Here is a 19566-nt window from a genome sequence, read left to right as displayed (position 1 = left end):
GTTCGATCCCTGGCCTTGCTCAGTGGGTTAAGGACCCAGCGTTGCCATGAGCTGTGGTATAGGTTGCAGACGCTGCTCGAATCCTGCGTTGCTGTGGCTCTGGTGTAGGCCCATGGGTATAGCTCTGATTCGACCCCTAGCTTGAGAACCTCCATATGCTGTGGGAGCGGCCCCAGAAATGGCAAAAAGACAAAATAAATAAATGAAAGTTAGCAGTGTTAAGATACATGCTAGTTTTTCTAGTTTCTTGAATTATATTCTGTGTTCTTCTAGGAAGGTGCTGGATGGATGCTTTGGAGTTGGCTTTGAAATGTTCTAGTCTTCTTAAACGTACAATGATCAGGGAAGGAAAGGAACATGACTTGAGCATCTCATCAGACAGCACACATGTGACTTTGTATGGCTTATTACGTGCTAACAATCTCCACAGTGGTGACAACTTCCAGTAAGTAGATGTACTCACTAATCTGGTGATTACTTTTGAGACTATGTTACTCACTAGGTTACTTGGCAGGCCTAAAATTTTTGTAGTGTATCTAGGATTGAAACTTGGCTGTCTTCTTCCCATTATACAGCCTATGGCCTGGTTTAAAATTTGTTTAGTTGCTATAGGGAGGTGTAAAAAGTTATTTCTTTGATTCCAGCTTTGTTCTTTGCTAAATACAACCATGCTAACTACCTTGTCTTTCTGAGTGTGTTCACTCCATTAAGAATGATTTCTAGTCCTCCTTGCTCTTTCCTTTCCTCATACTCCTGCGTTTTCTTCAAGGCTAAATCTCAATCTCAAATATTATATCATATGTCAAGCCTTTCCTGCCTCATAAAAATGAAATGTAATCTGTTCTTTTATTGCTGTTCAACAGCACTTTTTTTTTTTTTTTTTATAATGGGACTTATTCTACCTGGTATTTGTGGAATTCTCCTATTATATTATGTTTCAGTTAGGAACCATATCCTGTTTGTGTCTTTTTTTTCCTTGAAGCATTTCATTATAGTTAATACTAAAAAAGTTTTTCGCCAGGAAAATGAAAAGGTCCTTTGTTGGAGGTTCAGAGGTTTGTGGAGGTTCAGATCTCTTCTGTTGCCTTGCAGGAAAAATAGACTTCCCCTTTTGCCCCCTTGCTCCAGCTCTCAGCTTCTCTGCAGCTACTTATTTCTATCAGTATTGAGTTACCTTCCTCAAAGTTAGACTGCTCCTCTCCTTGCCTCCGTGTAACCTGAGCTGAACTTTTTTTTCTATCCTTTTGTTTGACTCTTTTTCTTTATTCTTTTTTAAAGCTGCCATTACCTAACCTTTTAAATCCTTTATTTGCAGGTATAATCTGGATCTTTATCTTACTCCAGTATAGGAGTCTTAATGGGATAGGATTGGAGGGGGTAGTTTGCTACTGATACCGGAATAGGTTTTTGTTGGGGCCTCTTCCCCTGGTATTATTGAATACCAGGTAATTCTTAAATGCTCTTGTTTGGGGATCTTAAAAATTCATCTGCTTCACATATTTACTAATTAAAAATTTTTGACCCTCTTTTCTATGTAAGATAAATATACTTTTCTGTATAATTCACTGAATTGTGAGTAGGGAGATGAATCAGATATGATCCTAAATTTGAATCCAGTGTAATAGCTTACTTTGTGATCCTAGAGAGATGTTTGTTTTGTTTTGTTTGAAACCTCTAAAAATAACAGGCAGCTATAAATAGTGGAAAGAAAAGAATGAAACAAACAATGGAAGAAGAGATGTCTTATAGTAATAAGATCAGGAGAATTTAGAGTATGAAAACTAATATCCAGCTAGGGAATCAAGGAGAGGATTGATATAACCTATTTTACTGTTAGGTAGAATCAATGTATCAACATGTTCATTTGGCTGTATGACAGAAAATTAGCTAGAAACTGATCATGCAGAGATGAGCAGGGATGGGAACCTACCTCAGAGACTTAGAATCTGCTTGGCTGTAAGAGACAGGAAATGGGTGAGGTTTAAAAAAGATTATCAAGTTTTAATCTTTAGTGTGTGGAAAGATGATGGTAAAAATTTTTAAGAAGACCATGTTTGGGAGATGATAATTTATTAAATATTGGACATGCAGTGGTCCCAGGACATATAGATGATGTCAGTCAAACATTTAAAAACATGGGTCTAAAGTTTATTCTTGCATGCATGGGAAATCGTCACATAGAAAGGATGATGACATCTTGAAATTGAATAGCTTGCCAAAGGGGAGAGAGGATAAAACAAAATAAAAGAAAATAAAAAATCAGGTTGTGAGAGGGTTAAAGAGAGACTAGATGGTAAGTAAGCAAAGAGAGCAATTTTAGACTACTTTTTTAAAAATACATGATTGTAAAGGAAAAGAAAGAATAATATATTGTAAACATGAATTTCTTTTAGAAGATCTCTGATTAAAATCAGAACATAAGATTTTAGAAAAATAGAGACTAAGGAATCAAATAGGACTGCTTTGTTCTATTACCTCAACATTGTTAAAGTATCAATTATATATAGTGGCACCATGTATTCATTTTTAAAATACTTAAATTTTTTATACCATATAAAACCCACAGATACTTTCTTAAATAAGTTTCTTTTAAAAGTTTTTGATTCTATAAGTGATTTTTTTAAAAAATTGTTTCCTTTTTGTACAAATCAGTAACCCTGATCTCGTAATTAAGAATAAGTTTGGGTATAGCAACTTAACAATTTTAGGCTGTAGGTTCATTTCCTTAAGTTGAAGTGTCCATTGCCAATTCTCCCTGGATTTTTTTTTTTTTAAGAGTAAACCTATCAGTCAAATATTAAATCAATATAATTATCTCATACATTTTCTCCTTTTGTTTTTGGACTTATTTTGGGGACTTTGGAGACCTTTCTAGGTAGAAAGTTATAATTCATTTGCATTCACTTGAAAATCTGATGGTCTTGACTTGAAGTTTTCCTTCAAACCAGAAGTGATAGGTTGATTCAAGTGATGATGTTTGTAAAACTAAGAAAAGAAATCTAACAAGAGATAATCTAAAATTATGTCTTTGGCAGATTTTAGAACCAAAGAATAAAGAAGCAAAGAGCTCAGAGTGTCATTGTCATCGTTTAATGTTTCCCAGGTTTTAATTTAATTTCTTGGTGCCTCCATTTACTAACCTATGAAATGAGAATGATCATTTTAATCAACTCAATTTTAATCAACTCATAGGGTTATTTTATGATTAAAAGTTAACCACTTAGAATGGTACCCAACCATATTTATTCTCAGTAAATATTACATATTATTCTAATTTATAAATTAAATATTCTTAACCTCCTTTATTCTTCCTCTTAATTCTTTCCCTTAAGGTTAAATGATAGTGAAATTGAACGACAGCACTTTAAGGACCAAGATATGTATTCTGATAAATCTGATAAAGAAAATGATCAAGAGCATGATGAGTCTGACAATGAGGGAATGGGGAAAAGTGAAGAAAGTGACACAGATACATCAGAAAGGCAGGATGACTCATATATTGAACCTGAGCCTGTTGAGCCTTTAAAGGAGACTACCTACACTGAACAAAGCCATGAAGAACTTGGAGAGGTAAAAGTTTGTAACTTTCAGAGATTTGGGTTTTCCAATTCTTAGAAATTTACAGATGAAATGAAGACATTTGTTTGACCTATCGCTTATTTTCCTGAAGGACAATAGTATTTGTATTAAACCTGTTTCTTTTGAAAAGTTGCATACGTATGAAATACATCAAGATTTATGCACAACTAAACATACACTCACACAAATGCCAATATATTCTATTAAATTTCTTTTTTTTTAAGTTTTATTGAGGTACAGATAATTGACAGTCTTGTGATGATTTTTGCTATACAACAAAGTGATTCAGTTATACATATACACACGTCCATTTTTTTTCAGGTTCTTTTCCCATATAGATTGTCACCGAATATTGGGTAGAGTTCCCTGTGCTATACAGCAGTTTGCCATTGTATTCCATTAAATTTAAAGTTTACATTTTCTTCAGATTTGTTTTTGAAATAAGATACTCCTTTGATTTCCTTGGTGGCTCAGTGAGCTAAGGATCTGGCGTTGTCACTATTGAAACTCTGGTTACTGCTGTGGCATAGGTTTGATCTCTGGCCTGGAAACTTCTGCATGCTTCAGACACAGCCAGAAAACACAAAAGATATCCCTTGATGTTATTTCTAGGTTCAAAGTAAATTTCAAGGAAACATGAATTTATAGCTTTCTTGTTATTGCTAGTGCATGGAAGTAAACAGTATAAAATAATAGAGTAGGATGTTTTTTAATGGATTATTCAAATAAATCATTCACATTAATGTCTCTTGCAGCTATCCTTTTACTGAATTTTACTTATTACCTAACTGGATTATTTTCACATTTTAAGAAACTTGGAATAGTACTATAAAGAATTCATATTTTCAGTATTAGCTTATATATCTGTGTGTCTGAAATAAATATCGTATTTCAGTATTTTGTGTTAATTGCTATAGGCAGGTGAGGCTTCTCAAACAGAAACTGTCTCTGAAGAAAACAAAAGCCTTATATGGACTCTGCTGAAACAAGTACGTCCTGGCATGGACCTGTCCAGGGTGGTTCTGCCTACCTTTATTTTGGAACCTCGTTCTTTCCTGGATAAACTTTCAGATTACTACTATCATGCAGATTTCCTATCTGAGTAAGTAGATTCTCATTTCTTAAAATAAAAAATAATTTATGGTTTAAGAGATTTTTCAGGGTGCTAATTTCAGTTATGCCTTACAAAAGCAGGCTCTAGGGAGTTTCCCTTGTGGCTCAATGAAAATGATTCCGACTAGGATCCATGAGGATGCAGGTTTAATTCCTGGCTTCACTCAGTAAGTTAACGATCTGGTTATGTGAGCTGTGGTGTAGGTCACAGAGACGGCTCGGATCTGACATTGCTGTGGCTGTGGCGTAGGCCAGCAGCTGAGGTTCTGATTCGATTTTTAGCCTGGGAACTTCCCTATGCCACAGGTGTGGCCCCAAAAAGCAAAAAATAAAAATTAAAAAATTAAAAATAAATAAATAAAAGCAGGCTCTAATGAGATACACTCTCTCTTTTCCACCACTTCCATAGTTGAACATAAGAAGTGTATTTAATGCTTCGTTGTGATGTTTCCATTTATGAGGTTCAATGGAGAGATCACAAGCTTGAGGAAGACAGGAATTCTGCTCCTGCCTTGACAGTGCTGCCATCACAGGCTCTCTGACCTAACACAGGGAGAGGTGGTTGGCATTCTTTGTTCTCCCCCACCTAAGCCCTCATTCAGGTCCTGTCCTGGGGCCTGTGCTTTTGTTTGTGCTTATCCTCTCTGCCTGCAGTGAGGCATATGCAGCTTATAACAGACCTCATGTCCTGCCAACTTCTGGCTCATGGCATAAATCCCCACTGTCATCTTTACTTTTCTTCTTGCCAGCCAGTCCTGGGTGTAATTCCGAAGATGACAGGCATAAAGGAGGTGGTAGAGGAGCTTCCCACCTCTTTTCCAGCAGTTTCTTAGAGGACCATACCCTTCCAGGTTTCATCTGCTGCCCCATTCCAGCAGCAGTTTCAAGGCACTGTGTTTTCTTAGATAACTAGCTTCTGGCCTATGACCTGATTTTTAGATTTTTCGTCAATATCTGTATTCAGTTTATTAGTTGCATTAATGAATATTGCAAAAAAAATAAGCTTATTTAGAGGATACCTTATAAACTGTGGGAGATTTTTGCAAATTAAGTAATAAATGAAGCGTTAATCTCTTTAAAATAAAAAAGGCTCTTAGGCATTGAATGAAAATGCTTAACAACCTAATAGAAAAAGGAATGAAGGAAAATGACCAAACAGTTCAAAAAGTAATAGAAACAATCCTTAAACATTTAAACTTTACTCAAAATAAGAAAGGTACAAATTCAGACCATAGTAAGATCTGTTCAGCTATCACATTGACCAAAAATTCAATTTGGTTGGAATACCAGAATATCCCATTTCTGTTTTCTTTTATCTGTGTAGAAACTTATTTCACTCAGAATATGAGGCAGGTTCCTATGAATCACAGATCTTGAGAGATGATCATTTTCCCAAAGGGAAAGCTTGCTCTTCTGTAAACAAACACTGTTGCCAAACTTGTGTGAGGCAGCAGGTGCTTACAGAATGCTGCTGGGTGATAAAAACTAGGTTGAGCAGACCCTGGCAGTATTTACCAAAATTATAGATGCATTCAGTCCTTTGATCCAATAATCCTGCTTCTGGGAATAACTCCTACAGATGCAACTCCACATATGCAAAATGACATATATACAAGATTGTTGCAGCAGGATTGAGGAGCCTTGTTTAAGAGAGTTTCCAGAAACTGCATAAGCAAAGACCTGGGCAATATATCAAAGAATATAAAAAATAGGGAGAAGCGTAACCAGATTATTAAAAATGATTCCTGCAAACCAATTTGTGTGGTTGTTTTTGCCATCTATTTTAAATATGAATTATACTTTCCAGTCACATCTCATATTCAGTTGTTGACTTAATGTGAGGGAGAATTTATCATATATTTTATAAAATTTTTGCATATGTCATTTTGATTTTAGGGCTGCTCTTGAAGAAAATCCTTATTTCCGTTTGAAGAAAGTAGTAAAATGGTATTTGTCAGGATTCTATAAAAAGCCAAAGGTAATGTTTATGTTTTACTTTCATTAGCTTTATATGTGTTCTTTATTTTTATGTTATCTTTAGATTATTTATTAATAATTACATTATAGGACCTCTTTGAGTTAGCAAAATTGAAAAATACTTGATTATTTAGACCTATGCTTGTGACTATTAAAGTCATTTAATTTTATTTTGTGTCACTACTATGAAATTTTATAAGGATAATTCCCAGGTAACACAGTTAAATCTGTCTTGACTGGCTTAAGTTAGTACTTTGAATCTTCCTTGTTTATAATTTGGAACTTGGATGTTTTTTACCAGGGACTGAAGAAACCTTACAATCCTATACTTGGTGAGACTTTCCGTTGTTTGTGGATTCATCCCAGAACAAACAGCAAAACTTTCTATATTGCTGAACAGGTACTAGAAATGCATGTTATAGAAACAGAACTGATTTGGAAGTTACTGGGATATTTTTATATAAAATATTAACTCAATAAACTCACTGGTTTTTTTAATTAAAGTATAGTTGATTTATAATGTTGTGCCAATTTTAAACTCACTGTTGATTAACCTTTCTTATTAGTGAACATACGGTAAGTATTTAACTTCTTTGTACTGACCACTATTAAATACCATACCCTTAAGTTACATACTCTGTTACAGTCATGGAATCCTGTGATCAAAAATAAATCTTTATTTTTCTTGCTCTGTCCCATTTTTTTTTTCTTTTTTTTTTTTGGACCAAATACTTCAGTGGTCCCTCAGTTCCTAAATCAAATTTATACCCATTTCTCTGACATTCAGGGTCCTCCATATCTTTCTAAATTTATCCTGATTACATGCCTTTCTGCCTCTGTACATTCACATTTAGATAACCTATATTATACTTTTTTGCCTCGGCATTTTAAATTTAATTCTCCCACCCTGTTATTTCTTCCCAGCCATTCTTCATCTAAACAAACCCAGATTTGCTTTTCTTGCATATACAGAGTGTAAGAAAGATGAGAAGACCATGTGTTATTTGAAAAACCTTCTTCTTCCCAAGAGTTTGATATACCCCTCAGATTGAAACCACCTATCTATATTAACTTTTTAAAAATTAGTAATTATGCTATCTTGCATTTTCACAGGAATTCTTTACTAAGTTAAGCTTTAGAAGTGTTTAATTAATTTTAATTTATCCCATTTCAGAAAACATAAGATGTATACATATTAAAATATTAATTATTAAAATAACATTTGTAAAAGCTTTTGTTTCCTATAGTCTGTTCAGTAATCTACATGAAGAATAGACACTGTATTAGTTATCTGTTGCTATATAACAAATTAAAAACTTAATGATTATCTCAGACAGTGAGGTTCATGAATCTGAGAGCTGTTTAGCTGGGTGGTTCTGACTACAGATCTCTCAAGAGGTTTAGGTCAAGATGTCAGCCAGCTTTGGAGTTCCTGTTGTGGCTCAGCAGTAACAAATCCAACTAGTATCCATGAGGATGCAGGTTTGATCCCTGGCCTCGCTTAGTGGGTTAAGGATCCAGGGTTGCTGTGAACTGTAGTGTAGGTCACAAACACGGCTCGGATCCTGTTTTGCTGTGGCTGTGGCTCTGGTGTAGGCCAGCAGCTAGAGCTCCAATTCAGCCCCTAGCCTAGGAACTTCCATATGCTGTGAGTGCAGTCCTAAAAAGAAAAAAAAATAATTAAAAAAAAAAAAAAAGATGTCTGCCAGCTTTGCATTCATCTGAAGGCTTACCTGGGCTGGAGGATTCTTCTTCCAAGCTCATCACATGGCTTTTGATAAAAGGACATGGCTCAGATCCCTTGTTGCTGTGGCTCTGGCACAGGCCAGAAGCTACTGCTCCAATTAGACCCCTAGCCTGGGAACCTCTGTATGCCGCAGGTGCGGCCCTAGAAAAGACAAAAAAAAAAAAAAAGACTATAACTTTTGATAATAGCACAGTAATATGATTTTATTATTATATTTTATGTTTTTTCTTGTGTTCAATAGGTGTCTCATCATCCACCAATATCTGCCTTTTATGTTAGTAACCGAAAAGATGGATTTTGCCTTAGTGGTAGTATCCTGGCTAAGTCCAAGTTCTATGGTGAGTTTACCCTTGCTTCAATCTATAACCTTTTCTGGTAGAAAGTATTTCCTGGTGAGCTTTTATAGAGACAGTGTCTTGGGCTGTCTGAAGTAAGGAATTTATAAGTCATTTTAAGTATCATCTTGACTCGGATAATGACCTTTCTTTTGTTGTTTTTCTTTGCCCATGCATAAGTAGAGGTATGACTCAGTTTATATGTGTTCATCACATATGTATAAATTCACCAAATATCACTTAATCAAAGACAGAATAGTAATTGTCTGCTATAGCTAGCCATTTTAGTTTAGCATAATGTGTTTCTTTTGCCTTTTGGTTCTACTAAAGTGTTTTGTTTCATCCCATTGTATCTGAGGGGATGATCTTTTTATTTTAGTCTTTGAGTAGAGAAAGGAAGAATCCGCATACAGTTAGAATTCTTCGTCCAGGATCAATCAGTAATGATATTTAACTTTGGATCAAATAGCATACTAATAAAAAACAAGGGGAAATTTAAAAAATTGGTTACAGTAGGAAACCCTTAGTCTAAAACCCGTGACAATTCAAACAAATATCATTCCTTGATGATTGCTTTGTTTGAGTTTTGGGTTTGCTCTTTTTTGTAGTTTTATATTTTGCTTGTTTCAGAGGGTGATCATTTTCTCTGAAGGTTACATATATGTGGGTTGTTCCCTGCTCACTGCACCTTCCATCCAGCCATGCTTATTCTCTGACTATAGTGTAACTGGTTTTTGTGAATGTGTGTGCTGCCCTCGTAGAATTTTTGAGTACCAGGTAATTGGCTACTTTCTAGGCTTACTTTGGCAGTGACCTTCTTTTTTTCTGTGTTATAGTATGTAATTGGATATGTCAGAAGTATATCTTCCTTTATAATTTGAAAGGATTTACTAAATTTAGACTTTGTAGAGTAACTTCCTCACTTCTTTTGTTATTGACTTGCTCATCTAGAAACTTCTTGCTAGGAGAGTCTGATAGGAGAGTCTGATTTATATTGTTTTAGGATTTAGTTCATTTTCTTGAGTCTAAATTAAGCTAGATTTAAAGACATCTGGGCAGTAGTCTTTTGACATTTTGATGTACTAAACTATTAGTTTTTCCTTGTTTTTTGCTTTTTATGTCTTGGTTAGAAAACCCTTTTTCACTGCAGCTCATATAATAAAATTCACTTACATATTTTAAACTTTTGTGCTTCCATTGCTCTTTAGTTTGCCTGAAATTTATTTCTATAAATATAGTGGAGTGATGCAAGATACAACTTTCTTTTCTCAAATGCCAGTTAATTTTCTTAGGATCTGGTTTATTTGTCACTGGTTTTTAATGTCATTATTTTCTATTTCAAGGGCTCTCTTTTCTGATTTATTTATCTTTTTCTCTTGTACCACTAAGTCTTTGCCCTTAGAACTATTTATTTTTAAATGTCTTTCTGATATTCCATAGATTATATAAAATATGTATTGCTATGGGTTGGATAATTTATCATTTGAGAGAAGCATTCTTGTTTTACAAATAGTATCCATAAACTTCAATTTCATAATAAAAGTATTAGTTAAAATTTTGGAATCCTAAACCCCAGTCCTGACTTAGTAAATCAAAATCACTGGATTCAAGAATATGCATTTTTACAATCTCCTCAGATAATTCTATAATGTACACCAAAATTTGAAATAGCTTATGATATAATATTAAGTGAAAAGCAGAGTGCATATATGCACTGAGTCAACTCTGCTTTAAAACATGCATACATTCTTATAAAGGAAAAAAGATGCAAGGAATTATATCAAGATTTCATGATTGGGAGTTCCCATTGTGGCGCAGTGGTTAACGAATCCGACTAGGAACCACGAGGTTGCAGGTTCGATCCCTGCCCTTGCTCAGTGGGTTAACGATCCAGCATTGCCGTGAGCTGTGGTGTAGGTTGCAGACGCTGCTCGGATCCTGCATTGCTGTGGCTCTGGTGTAGGCCAGCGACTTCAGCTCCGATTAGACCCCTAGCCTGGGAACCTCCATATGCTGTGGGAGTGGCCCAAGAAATGGCAAAAAGACAAAAAATTAATTAATTAATTAATTAATTAATAAAAATAAAAATTAAAAATAGGAGTTCCCGTTGTGGCGCAGTGGTTAATGAATCCGACTAGGAACATGAGGTTGCGGGTTCGGTCCCTGCCCTTGCTCAGTGGGTTAACGATCCGGCGTTGCCGTGAGCTGTGGTGTAGGTTGCAGACGCGGCTCGGATCCCGCGTTGCTGTGGCTCTGGTGTAGGCCGGTGGCTACAGCTGCGATTCAACCCCTAGCCTGGGAACCTCCATATGCCGCGGGAGTGGCCCAAGAAATAGCAACAACAACAGCAGCAAAAGACAAAAGACACAAAAAAAAAAAAAATTAAAAATTAAAAAATAATGTATTGGGATATAAAAAATAAATATATATTAAAAAAAAGATTTCGTGATTGACCCGAATAATGGAAGTATGGGTAATTATGTTTGGAGTTTTCAACTTTCCCACAAAGAGCAAGTATTTCCTGTAAAGTAAGGAAACATTCAGTTATTTTAAGATATATCATGGTTATAAATACTATATAATAAAAAAGAAGTGATTTTATGATATACCAATATGTGTATAAAGTTGGAGACAAAAGATCTTATGTGGTTTTGTTGTGTTGCAAGTGTGTTTGGACAATAATGACTGAATAAGGTCCTACTAGACCAGTCCTTCTCTGGACATCTGGCCCTAATAAAAAAAACCAGCTACCTAAAGACATTAAAGAGAGAGAAGTTGCAGGCAAATTCTGTGGGAGGTCCACAGTCATAGGACAGAAATTATATAGAATGAATCCCCATTTTCATGGCTTTCAGTCTCAGGTCAGCTATAGTTAGCAGGGTAAACTGGTGGAAACACTGTAGCCTTTTTGGCCTGGGGAACCAAACACTAAATTTGGAGAATCCATAGTCACTGGACAGAGAATAGGAACCTCAAAACAGGGGATCCCAAATTCTCTCTTCCCACATCTGACTAAATCCAGAACAAAACTACCACCTCCCCCAAAAAAACCATTTTGTGATTATAATTCAAATCCAACCCAATAATTGTCTCCTAAGACAAAGAAGTAACTCATTAGATCTAGCAATCCCTTTCGTGGACATATATCCAGACAAAACTTTAATTCAAAAAGATGCATGCACCCCTATGTTCATTGCAGTGCTATTCACAATAGTAAAGACCTGTAAACAACCTAAATGTCCATTGACAGATGAGTGGATTAAGATGTGGTACATATAAACAATGGAATACTACTTAGCCATAAAAAAGACAAACTAATATCATTGCAGCAACATGGATGGACCTAGAGATACGCATATTAAATGAAGTAAGCCAGAAAGAAAAAGATAAATACCGTATGATATCATTTATTTCTGGAATCTAAAATATGATGTAGATGATCCTGTCTACAGAACAGAAACAGATCATGGCCAAGGAGAGGAGACTTGTGGTTCCCAGCGGTGCATGGGGAGGGAGGGAGATGGACGGGCAGTTTAGGGTTTTTGGATGCAAAATGTTATATTTGGAATGGATGGGCAATGGGGCCCTACTGTCTAGCACAGGGACTGTGTGTGGTTGGGTCACTTTGCTGTACAACAGAAATTGAAGAAACATTGTAAATTAACTATACTTTAATGAAATAAATAGAAAATATGTATATATATATATATATATATATACACACACATAGGTAATAACACACACTCAAGGATATATTAAAAAGATATGTTTAAAAGATGACATATCATGGTCAAATGGGGTTTATCTTGAGAATACAAGGTTGGTATATCATCTGAAAATCAGTATAGTTCATATTAATAGAATAAAGGAAATCATATTATTTTAATAGATTCAGAAAAAACACTTGACAAATTAAATACCCATTCCTGATAAAAGTTCTCAACAGACTACGACTAGATTAAAGGTATCTATGAAAACTAAATAGCCAACTTAATAACCTAAAGTGAAAATTAAGTAATTTTTACTTAAAATCAGGTACAAGACAAGCATATTTACTCTCACTACTTTTGTATGAAATTTTTTTAGAAGTCCTCGCCAGTGCAGTAGACAAGTTAAAGGAAAAGGATATAGATTAGAAAGGGAGAGATTAGACTACATACCTGATCTATATAGAAAATCTTCAAAAATATACCAAAAAACTGCTAGAACTAATGAGTGAATTTAGTAAGGTTGCAGGATACATGGTCAAAATACAAAAATCTATTTTATTTCTATATACCAGAAATGAACCCTTGCAGAATGAAATTTAAAAAAACAACTCAGATTACAACAGTGTCTTTAAAATAAAATATTTAGGAGTAAATTTAATGAAAAATGTGTAAGACCTGTACACTGAAAACTGTAAAACATTGCTGAGGAAAATTAAAGAAGACTTAGGTAAATGGAGAGATACACTATGTTCATACATTAAATTTTTCAGTATTGTTAAAGTGGCATGAAAAGTTGATACAACAGCATGGATGACTCTGAAAAATATTTTGTTAAATGAAAGAAGTCAGACATAGTAAACTATGTATTCTATGATGCCATCTATACAAAATTCTAAAATAAGTAAAACTGTAGTGATAGAAACCAGACCAGTTTCCTGGGGCTGGAGGAAAGGATTGACTGTCATGGAGCAAAGGGGTACTTTAAAGGAGTCATGGAAGGTTCTATATCTAGATTGTGGGGATGGTGGTTACATGACAATTGCTAAGACTATCGAAATGCACACTTGAGGGTCACTTATTGTATATAAATCATACTTCTATAAAACTGGTAATGGGGGAAAGAAAAAAATATATGGAAGAAAGGTAGAAGAAAATATCCTGAAATTTTATCATCAATTGCATTTTGGTAGGTTATGCATATTTTAAGTTTTTTCTAAATTATCTGTAGTATGTCAGTTATAGGTATTTAAAGCTTGGGATGCAACTAAGTGAGGTGTCTTACAGATAAATAATATTTTTATTCACAAAAGGATATATTAAGCTATACAGCAAAACTGTTTTATTGCATGTTCTACATGTTTAAAATTTCTCTTATACAATAAGCACACAGAATACCTTTCAAAAGTACTTGTTTTGTAAAAACAGGAATATGGATTGAATATGTTTTTAGTATAAGATAAATATATGTTTGGACACATTGAGAGTGAGACTTTTTAAAAATTTTTTTATTGTACTCAATTTACAATGTTCTGTCGATTTCTGCTGTATGGCAAAGTGACCCAGTTATTTTTATATATATAAATATATATATATAAATATATACACACATACATATATGTACACACATACACACACATACACACATATATATATTATTTTTCTCATATTATCTTCCATCACGTTCTGTCACAGGTGATTGGATATTGTTCCCTGTGCGATACAGCAGGACCCCATTGCTTATCTATTCTAAATGTAATAGTTTGCATCTACTAACCCCAAACTCCAAAGTCTGTCCTACTCCTTCCCCCTCCCCCATGGCAACCACAAGTCTGCTTTCCATGTCTGTGAGTCTGTTTCTGTTCTTAGATAGATTCATCTGTGCCATATTTTACATTCCATATATAAGTGACAAAATACGGTATTTGTCTTTCTCTTTCTGACTTACTTTACTTAATATGAAAATCTCTAGTTTGTATGTTGCTGCAAATGACATTATTTCATTCTTTTTGTGGCTGTGTAGTATTCCATTTTGAATATGTACCACAGCTTCTTAATCCATTCATCTGTTGATGGACATTTAGATTGTTTCCATGTCTTGACTGTTGTGAATGGCACTGCAGTGAACATAGGGATGCACACATCTTTTTGAAAGTTTTGTCTAGATATATGTCCAGGAATGGGATTGCTGGATCATATGGTAGTTCTATACTTCGTTTTCTGAGGACCCTCCATAGAATAAGACATTTTTAAGACATTCCAGTGTAGATATCTGGTAGGTGTCCTAAATACATTTTGTTTTAAATTGGTTGAATTATTTTTGTGAAACTTAATAAACAATATTTATTTCAGGAAACTCATTATCTGCAATATTAGAAGGAGAAGCACGGTTAACTTTCTTGAATAGAGGTGAAGATTATGTAATGACAATGCCATATGCTCATTGTAAAGGTAAATATTTTCCACACCTGAGTTAGGTTTTCCTTAAACCTTCTTTTTAAGTAAGTGTATATGACTATAATTTGTTATGTTTTGAGATTGCGGGAGTCAGCTGTTTGTTTGAAAATGTCCTCGTTTTACAGATATTTAAGATCTTTGTTATCATCTGAATATTTCTATGGTAAATTAGCTCACCCACAATGGGCTTTTTGTGATACATACTTTAGTTTGAAGAGGTTGATTCATAATTATGTAATTTCATTTGCTTTATCTGCAAGTTTTAAAGTTTGAAGAAACTGCCTATTATTTCAGAATCCTTAAAAGTGGTTTACTTCTTCCTGCACCACCACGCCTTTTAAAATTTATAATTTATTGATTTTCAGTGTACTAAGTTCTTTAAAATTTTTCTTTTTTGGCAGTTTCTTAAAAATTAATGTTTCCCCCATTATTTAGTATATAGATAAAGATATTAATTAATAACTATCATTTACAACAGGCCAGGCATTCAACTGTTCTGTGCACTTTACATTAATAAACTCATTTAATCCTTCTAGCAGCCCTATAAAGTGGGTAATATTATCCCTGTTTTACGGATGAGGAAAATGAGGCACAAAGAGTTTATTTTGCCTGAGGTCACACAGCTGTGCAGTCTGTACAACTGTGTATAACATCATCATCTTAAACACTCAGTGTGGTCATTATTGGTACCCTCCCTTCCAACCCATTTCTTAAAAATAATTTTTTAGGGTAATTGTCCTCTATTTTAGGAGCTGGTTCATGAAAACATAGAAATTATTTAATATGGCCTCATTTCACAGATGAAAAAACTGGGAGGGTTAAGAATCTTATCTAAAGTCAAACCAGCTAGTTAGTAAGAATACAGAGACTAAACTCTTAGGCTTCTTAATCCTCATCCACTGCACCATGAAGCTACCTAAATACTAATTACAAGAGTGCCAATTTGTGGCCTCAGGCTAGCTAATTTTTAGAGCTTCATGTGTGATTCTTGAAATAGGCATGAAGTGAAATATCTAAAAACATGAATTGAGGAGTTCCCGTCATGGCTTGGTGGTAACGAACCTGACTAGTATCAAATGATTCAAGGACTTGGGTTTGATCCCTGGCATTGCTCAGTGGGTTAGTTAGGGATCCAGTGTTGCCACGAGCTATGGTGTAGGTCGTAGATGCAGCTCAGATCTGGCATTGCTGTGCTGTGTGGTGTAGGCCGGCAGCTACAGCTCCGCTTCGACTCCTACCTTACCTGGAAACTTCCATTTACTGTAAGTGGGTGTGGCTCTAAAATTCAAAAATAAAATTAAAAAATGAAAATATTTTTAAATTTTATATAATTTGGAATAAGAAAAATGATACTTTATTTAGATGGCTACCTAATGCCATACCCAAACATCAACAGGAAAATTTTTTTTTCATAGAAGTGTTTTTATTGCATGGAAAAAAGAAGAGATTATAACCTTGTGAATGAGCATAAGAAATTATTTTCTAGGGAATTCCCCTTGTGGCTCAGCAGTTAACGAACCCAACTAGAATCCATGAGGATGCGGGTTTGATCCCTGGCCTCGCTCAGTGGGTTAAGGATCCGGCATTGCCATGAGCTGTGGTGTAGATTGCAGATGAGGCTCGGATCCCAAGATGCTGTGGCATAGGCCAGCAGCTGTAGCTCCAATTAGACCCCTCGCCTGAGAACTTCCATATGCCACAAGTGCAGCCCTAAAAAGCAAAAGAAAAAAGAAAAAACATTATTTTCTACCTTTGTGTATTTTCTAAGATGCGTTCCCTAAATCACTAGCTCAAACTGTTTTATAAAATAATTCCAGCATTCCCTTCATGGCTCAGAGGTTAACAAACCTGGCTAGGATCCATGAAGGTGTGGGTTTGATCCCTGGCCTCACTCAGTGGATTAAGGCTCTGGCTTTGCCATGAGCTGTGGTGTAGGTTGCAGACTTGGCTTGGATCTGGTGTAGCTGTGGCTGTGGTTGTGCCCGGCAGCTCTAGCTCTGATTTGACGCCTCCCCTGGGAACTTCCATATGCTACGGGTGTGGCCCTAAAAAGCCAAAAAAAAAAGAATTCCTTAGCCAAGTAAGTATGAGGAACATTGCATAGCCTGTTCCTCTCTTAGAAATTAACATTGTGCATTTGCATATTAAAGGCTGCCTTAAGAATCTAGTCTAGTTTAGAGGGCATATGCTGGGTGAAATAAGATGAAAACAAATCCTGTATATAACTTATATGTGGAATCTAAAAAATACAACCATCTAGTAAATATAACAAAAAAGAAGCAGACTCACAGATACAGAGACTGAACTAGTTACCAGTTTGGGGGGGGGGGCGGTCACAAACTGTTGGCTGTAAGATAGACTCAAGGATGTAGTGTACAACATAGGAGATATAGCTAATTTAATAATAATAAATGGAAAGTAATCTTTAAAAATTATATGACATTTAAAAAAAATTTTAATCCTAACGGAAACATTGAGTTGCAAAATCAAATTGAAGGAAGATATGTATAATATGATTATATGCAAAATGAAGCTATATATTTATATGTATACATAGTAAAAATATACAAACTATGAGACTGATAAACATTGGGGGGGAAAAAGAGTTTAGTCCAAGAACAAACACACACACACACACACACACACACACACACACACACACACACACACACACACAGCCTGTGTAACTCATAAAACATATTTTCCCCAACTTTTAGTCAAGAACCAAAATAAAGATTTTAAAATTTATCTTATTTATACAGTTGGTTTTTTGTCATTTCTGTGTTCTATAATGTCACCACAAACACTGAATTAGTGAGTACTAAACTGTTGCTTCTAAAGGAAACATATAGTTAGGTTCCTGTGAGCTTCATCACATTTTCATCAACCAGTCAAAACATAATTTTGTTTCTATTTAAAAACACCTTATCAGGAGTTCCTGTCATGGCTTGGCATAAATAAATCTGACTAGCATCCATGACCACACAGGTTTGATCCCTGGCCTCTCTCAGTAGGTTAAGGATGTGGCGTTGCCGTCAGCTGTGATGTAGGTCGAAGACGAGGCACAGTTCTCACAGATCTCATGTTGCTGTGGCTGTGGCATAGGCCAGCAGCTATAGCTCCAATTCGACCCCTAGCCTGGGAACCTCCATATGCCGTGGGTGTGGCCCTAAGATGACAAAAATAAAAATAAATAAAAACTCCTTATCAAATATATTTTTGATTCATTAACATTGAACTAACAACCAGCAGCACTATTACTCATGTGTGAACCAAGCTTTAACACACATGTTTTCTCCCTAAGGTACATCACAGCGTTCTGTGCTTTAGGAACACCAGACAGCACTTTAGCTCTTCATTTGGAGACCACTGTAAAATCAGCAGCAAAAAAACACAAAAATGTGAAAATTGTGGCACTAGATATATTGCAAAAAAGATGCTTGTTTACTTTAGGAGAAATGAAGCCAGGAGGCAGAGTCTCACCTTGTTTGCTTTTAGCTGGCAAGGTGCACTAGACAATTCAAATATTTTTCCTCTCTGCACAGGTCCATGAATGACTGCAAAAATGCTGTCAGTATTATACGGTTTGGAGATTACTAATATTTTTAGTGAGAATATGAATTTGCAGACATGGAATCAGCAAATAATGTGGATCAACTCTTATCTATTTAAATCCTACAGATTTCTATTACAGATTATATTATACCTTGTTATTAGGTGGGACAGAATCCTCTTGAATTATTAGTTTCTGCTAGAAGGAGATTAGATTATAAAGTTTTAGTTGTTATTGGCCAGTATCTCTTCAACCTTTTGTCAAAATTATTTTTTTCTTTAGGAATTCTTTATGGCACAATGACACTGGAGCTTGGTGGAACAGTCAATATTACATGTCAAAAAACTGGATACAGTGCAATACTTGAATTCAAACTAAAGGTTAGTAGAGAATAATGGGGCTAACAATTAAAGAGGAGCTATGCTGTAAATATTAAACAAAGCACAACTTAGTTCCTAATTAAAAACTAAATACAAGAACAGAGAAGTCATGAAAGGGCATGCCTAGAAGATCCAAATCAACAGAAAGCCATGATTTTTTATGTTTTTAACTTTAATTAATAAAACTGAAGTATCCTTGTGAGCAAGGTGGCAGCTTTGCTGTCCATGACCCAGGCTCAGAAGTCAATTACATCACTTCCACCAAACTCTACTACTTCCTACCTAAATTCAAGGGGAAGGGATGTAGTGAGAGGATGACAAGAGCTCATTGAGGGAGAAATGTGGGCTGAAGGAGGAAAGGAAATGTCATTGAGGCCATCTTTGGAAAATTCCCTCTGCTTCAGCATGAAAGGAAAATGTAAGACCTTTTCACAGTGTCACTTGTTGGTGTAGAACAGTACATTATGTTTAGATTAAAATATTTCTATGAATTATTTGATACTTAGGACTAAATTCTTCCTGTGTTGAATCCAGCTAATCAGCAACTTTAATAAAAACGATCTATTGAATAGTATTGTTTGATGCAATGTCTTCTGATTTTTTTCTTCTTAGCAAAATTTTTTTGCTTGTTTGATGATGACGATATTTGAAGATCATGACCAAAGAGGTCCTAAGTAATTGTGATACCATTAAGGATTAGGTTGATGCATCAGAATTT

The 19566-nt window shown here is 35.1% G+C and overlaps 1 protein-coding gene across 8 annotated transcripts in view; it reads left to right on the top strand.

Annotated features, from left to right (window-relative positions):
- OSBPL8 (oxysterol binding protein like 8) overlaps positions 1-19566 on the top strand; it is a 176520-nt gene that overhangs the window by 136956 nt on the left and 19998 nt on the right. For all 8 annotated transcript variants that reach the window (XM_013988326.2, XM_005655647.3, XM_005655643.3 and 5 more), the window contains 8 exons: positions 274-445; positions 3333-3570; positions 4497-4681; positions 6589-6670; positions 6971-7069; positions 8658-8754; positions 14811-14909; positions 18751-18848. In XM_013988326.2, the coding sequence (XP_013843780.1) occupies positions 274-445; positions 3333-3570; positions 4497-4681; positions 6589-6670; positions 6971-7069; positions 8658-8754; positions 14811-14909; positions 18751-18848 (1070 nt within the window). The remainder of the gene's footprint in view (positions 1-273; positions 446-3332; positions 3571-4496; positions 4682-6588; positions 6671-6970; positions 7070-8657; positions 8755-14810; positions 14910-18750; positions 18849-19566) is intronic.

This window comes from Sus scrofa, chromosome 5 (genome assembly GCF_000003025.6).
Source record: "Sus scrofa isolate TJ Tabasco breed Duroc chromosome 5, Sscrofa11.1, whole genome shotgun sequence".
In the NCBI taxonomy this organism is placed as follows: Eukaryota; Metazoa; Chordata; class Mammalia; order Artiodactyla; family Suidae; genus Sus; species Sus scrofa.
The sequence above is the reverse complement of the archived record's forward strand: the minus strand, read 5'-3'. Positions and strand labels throughout refer to the sequence as shown.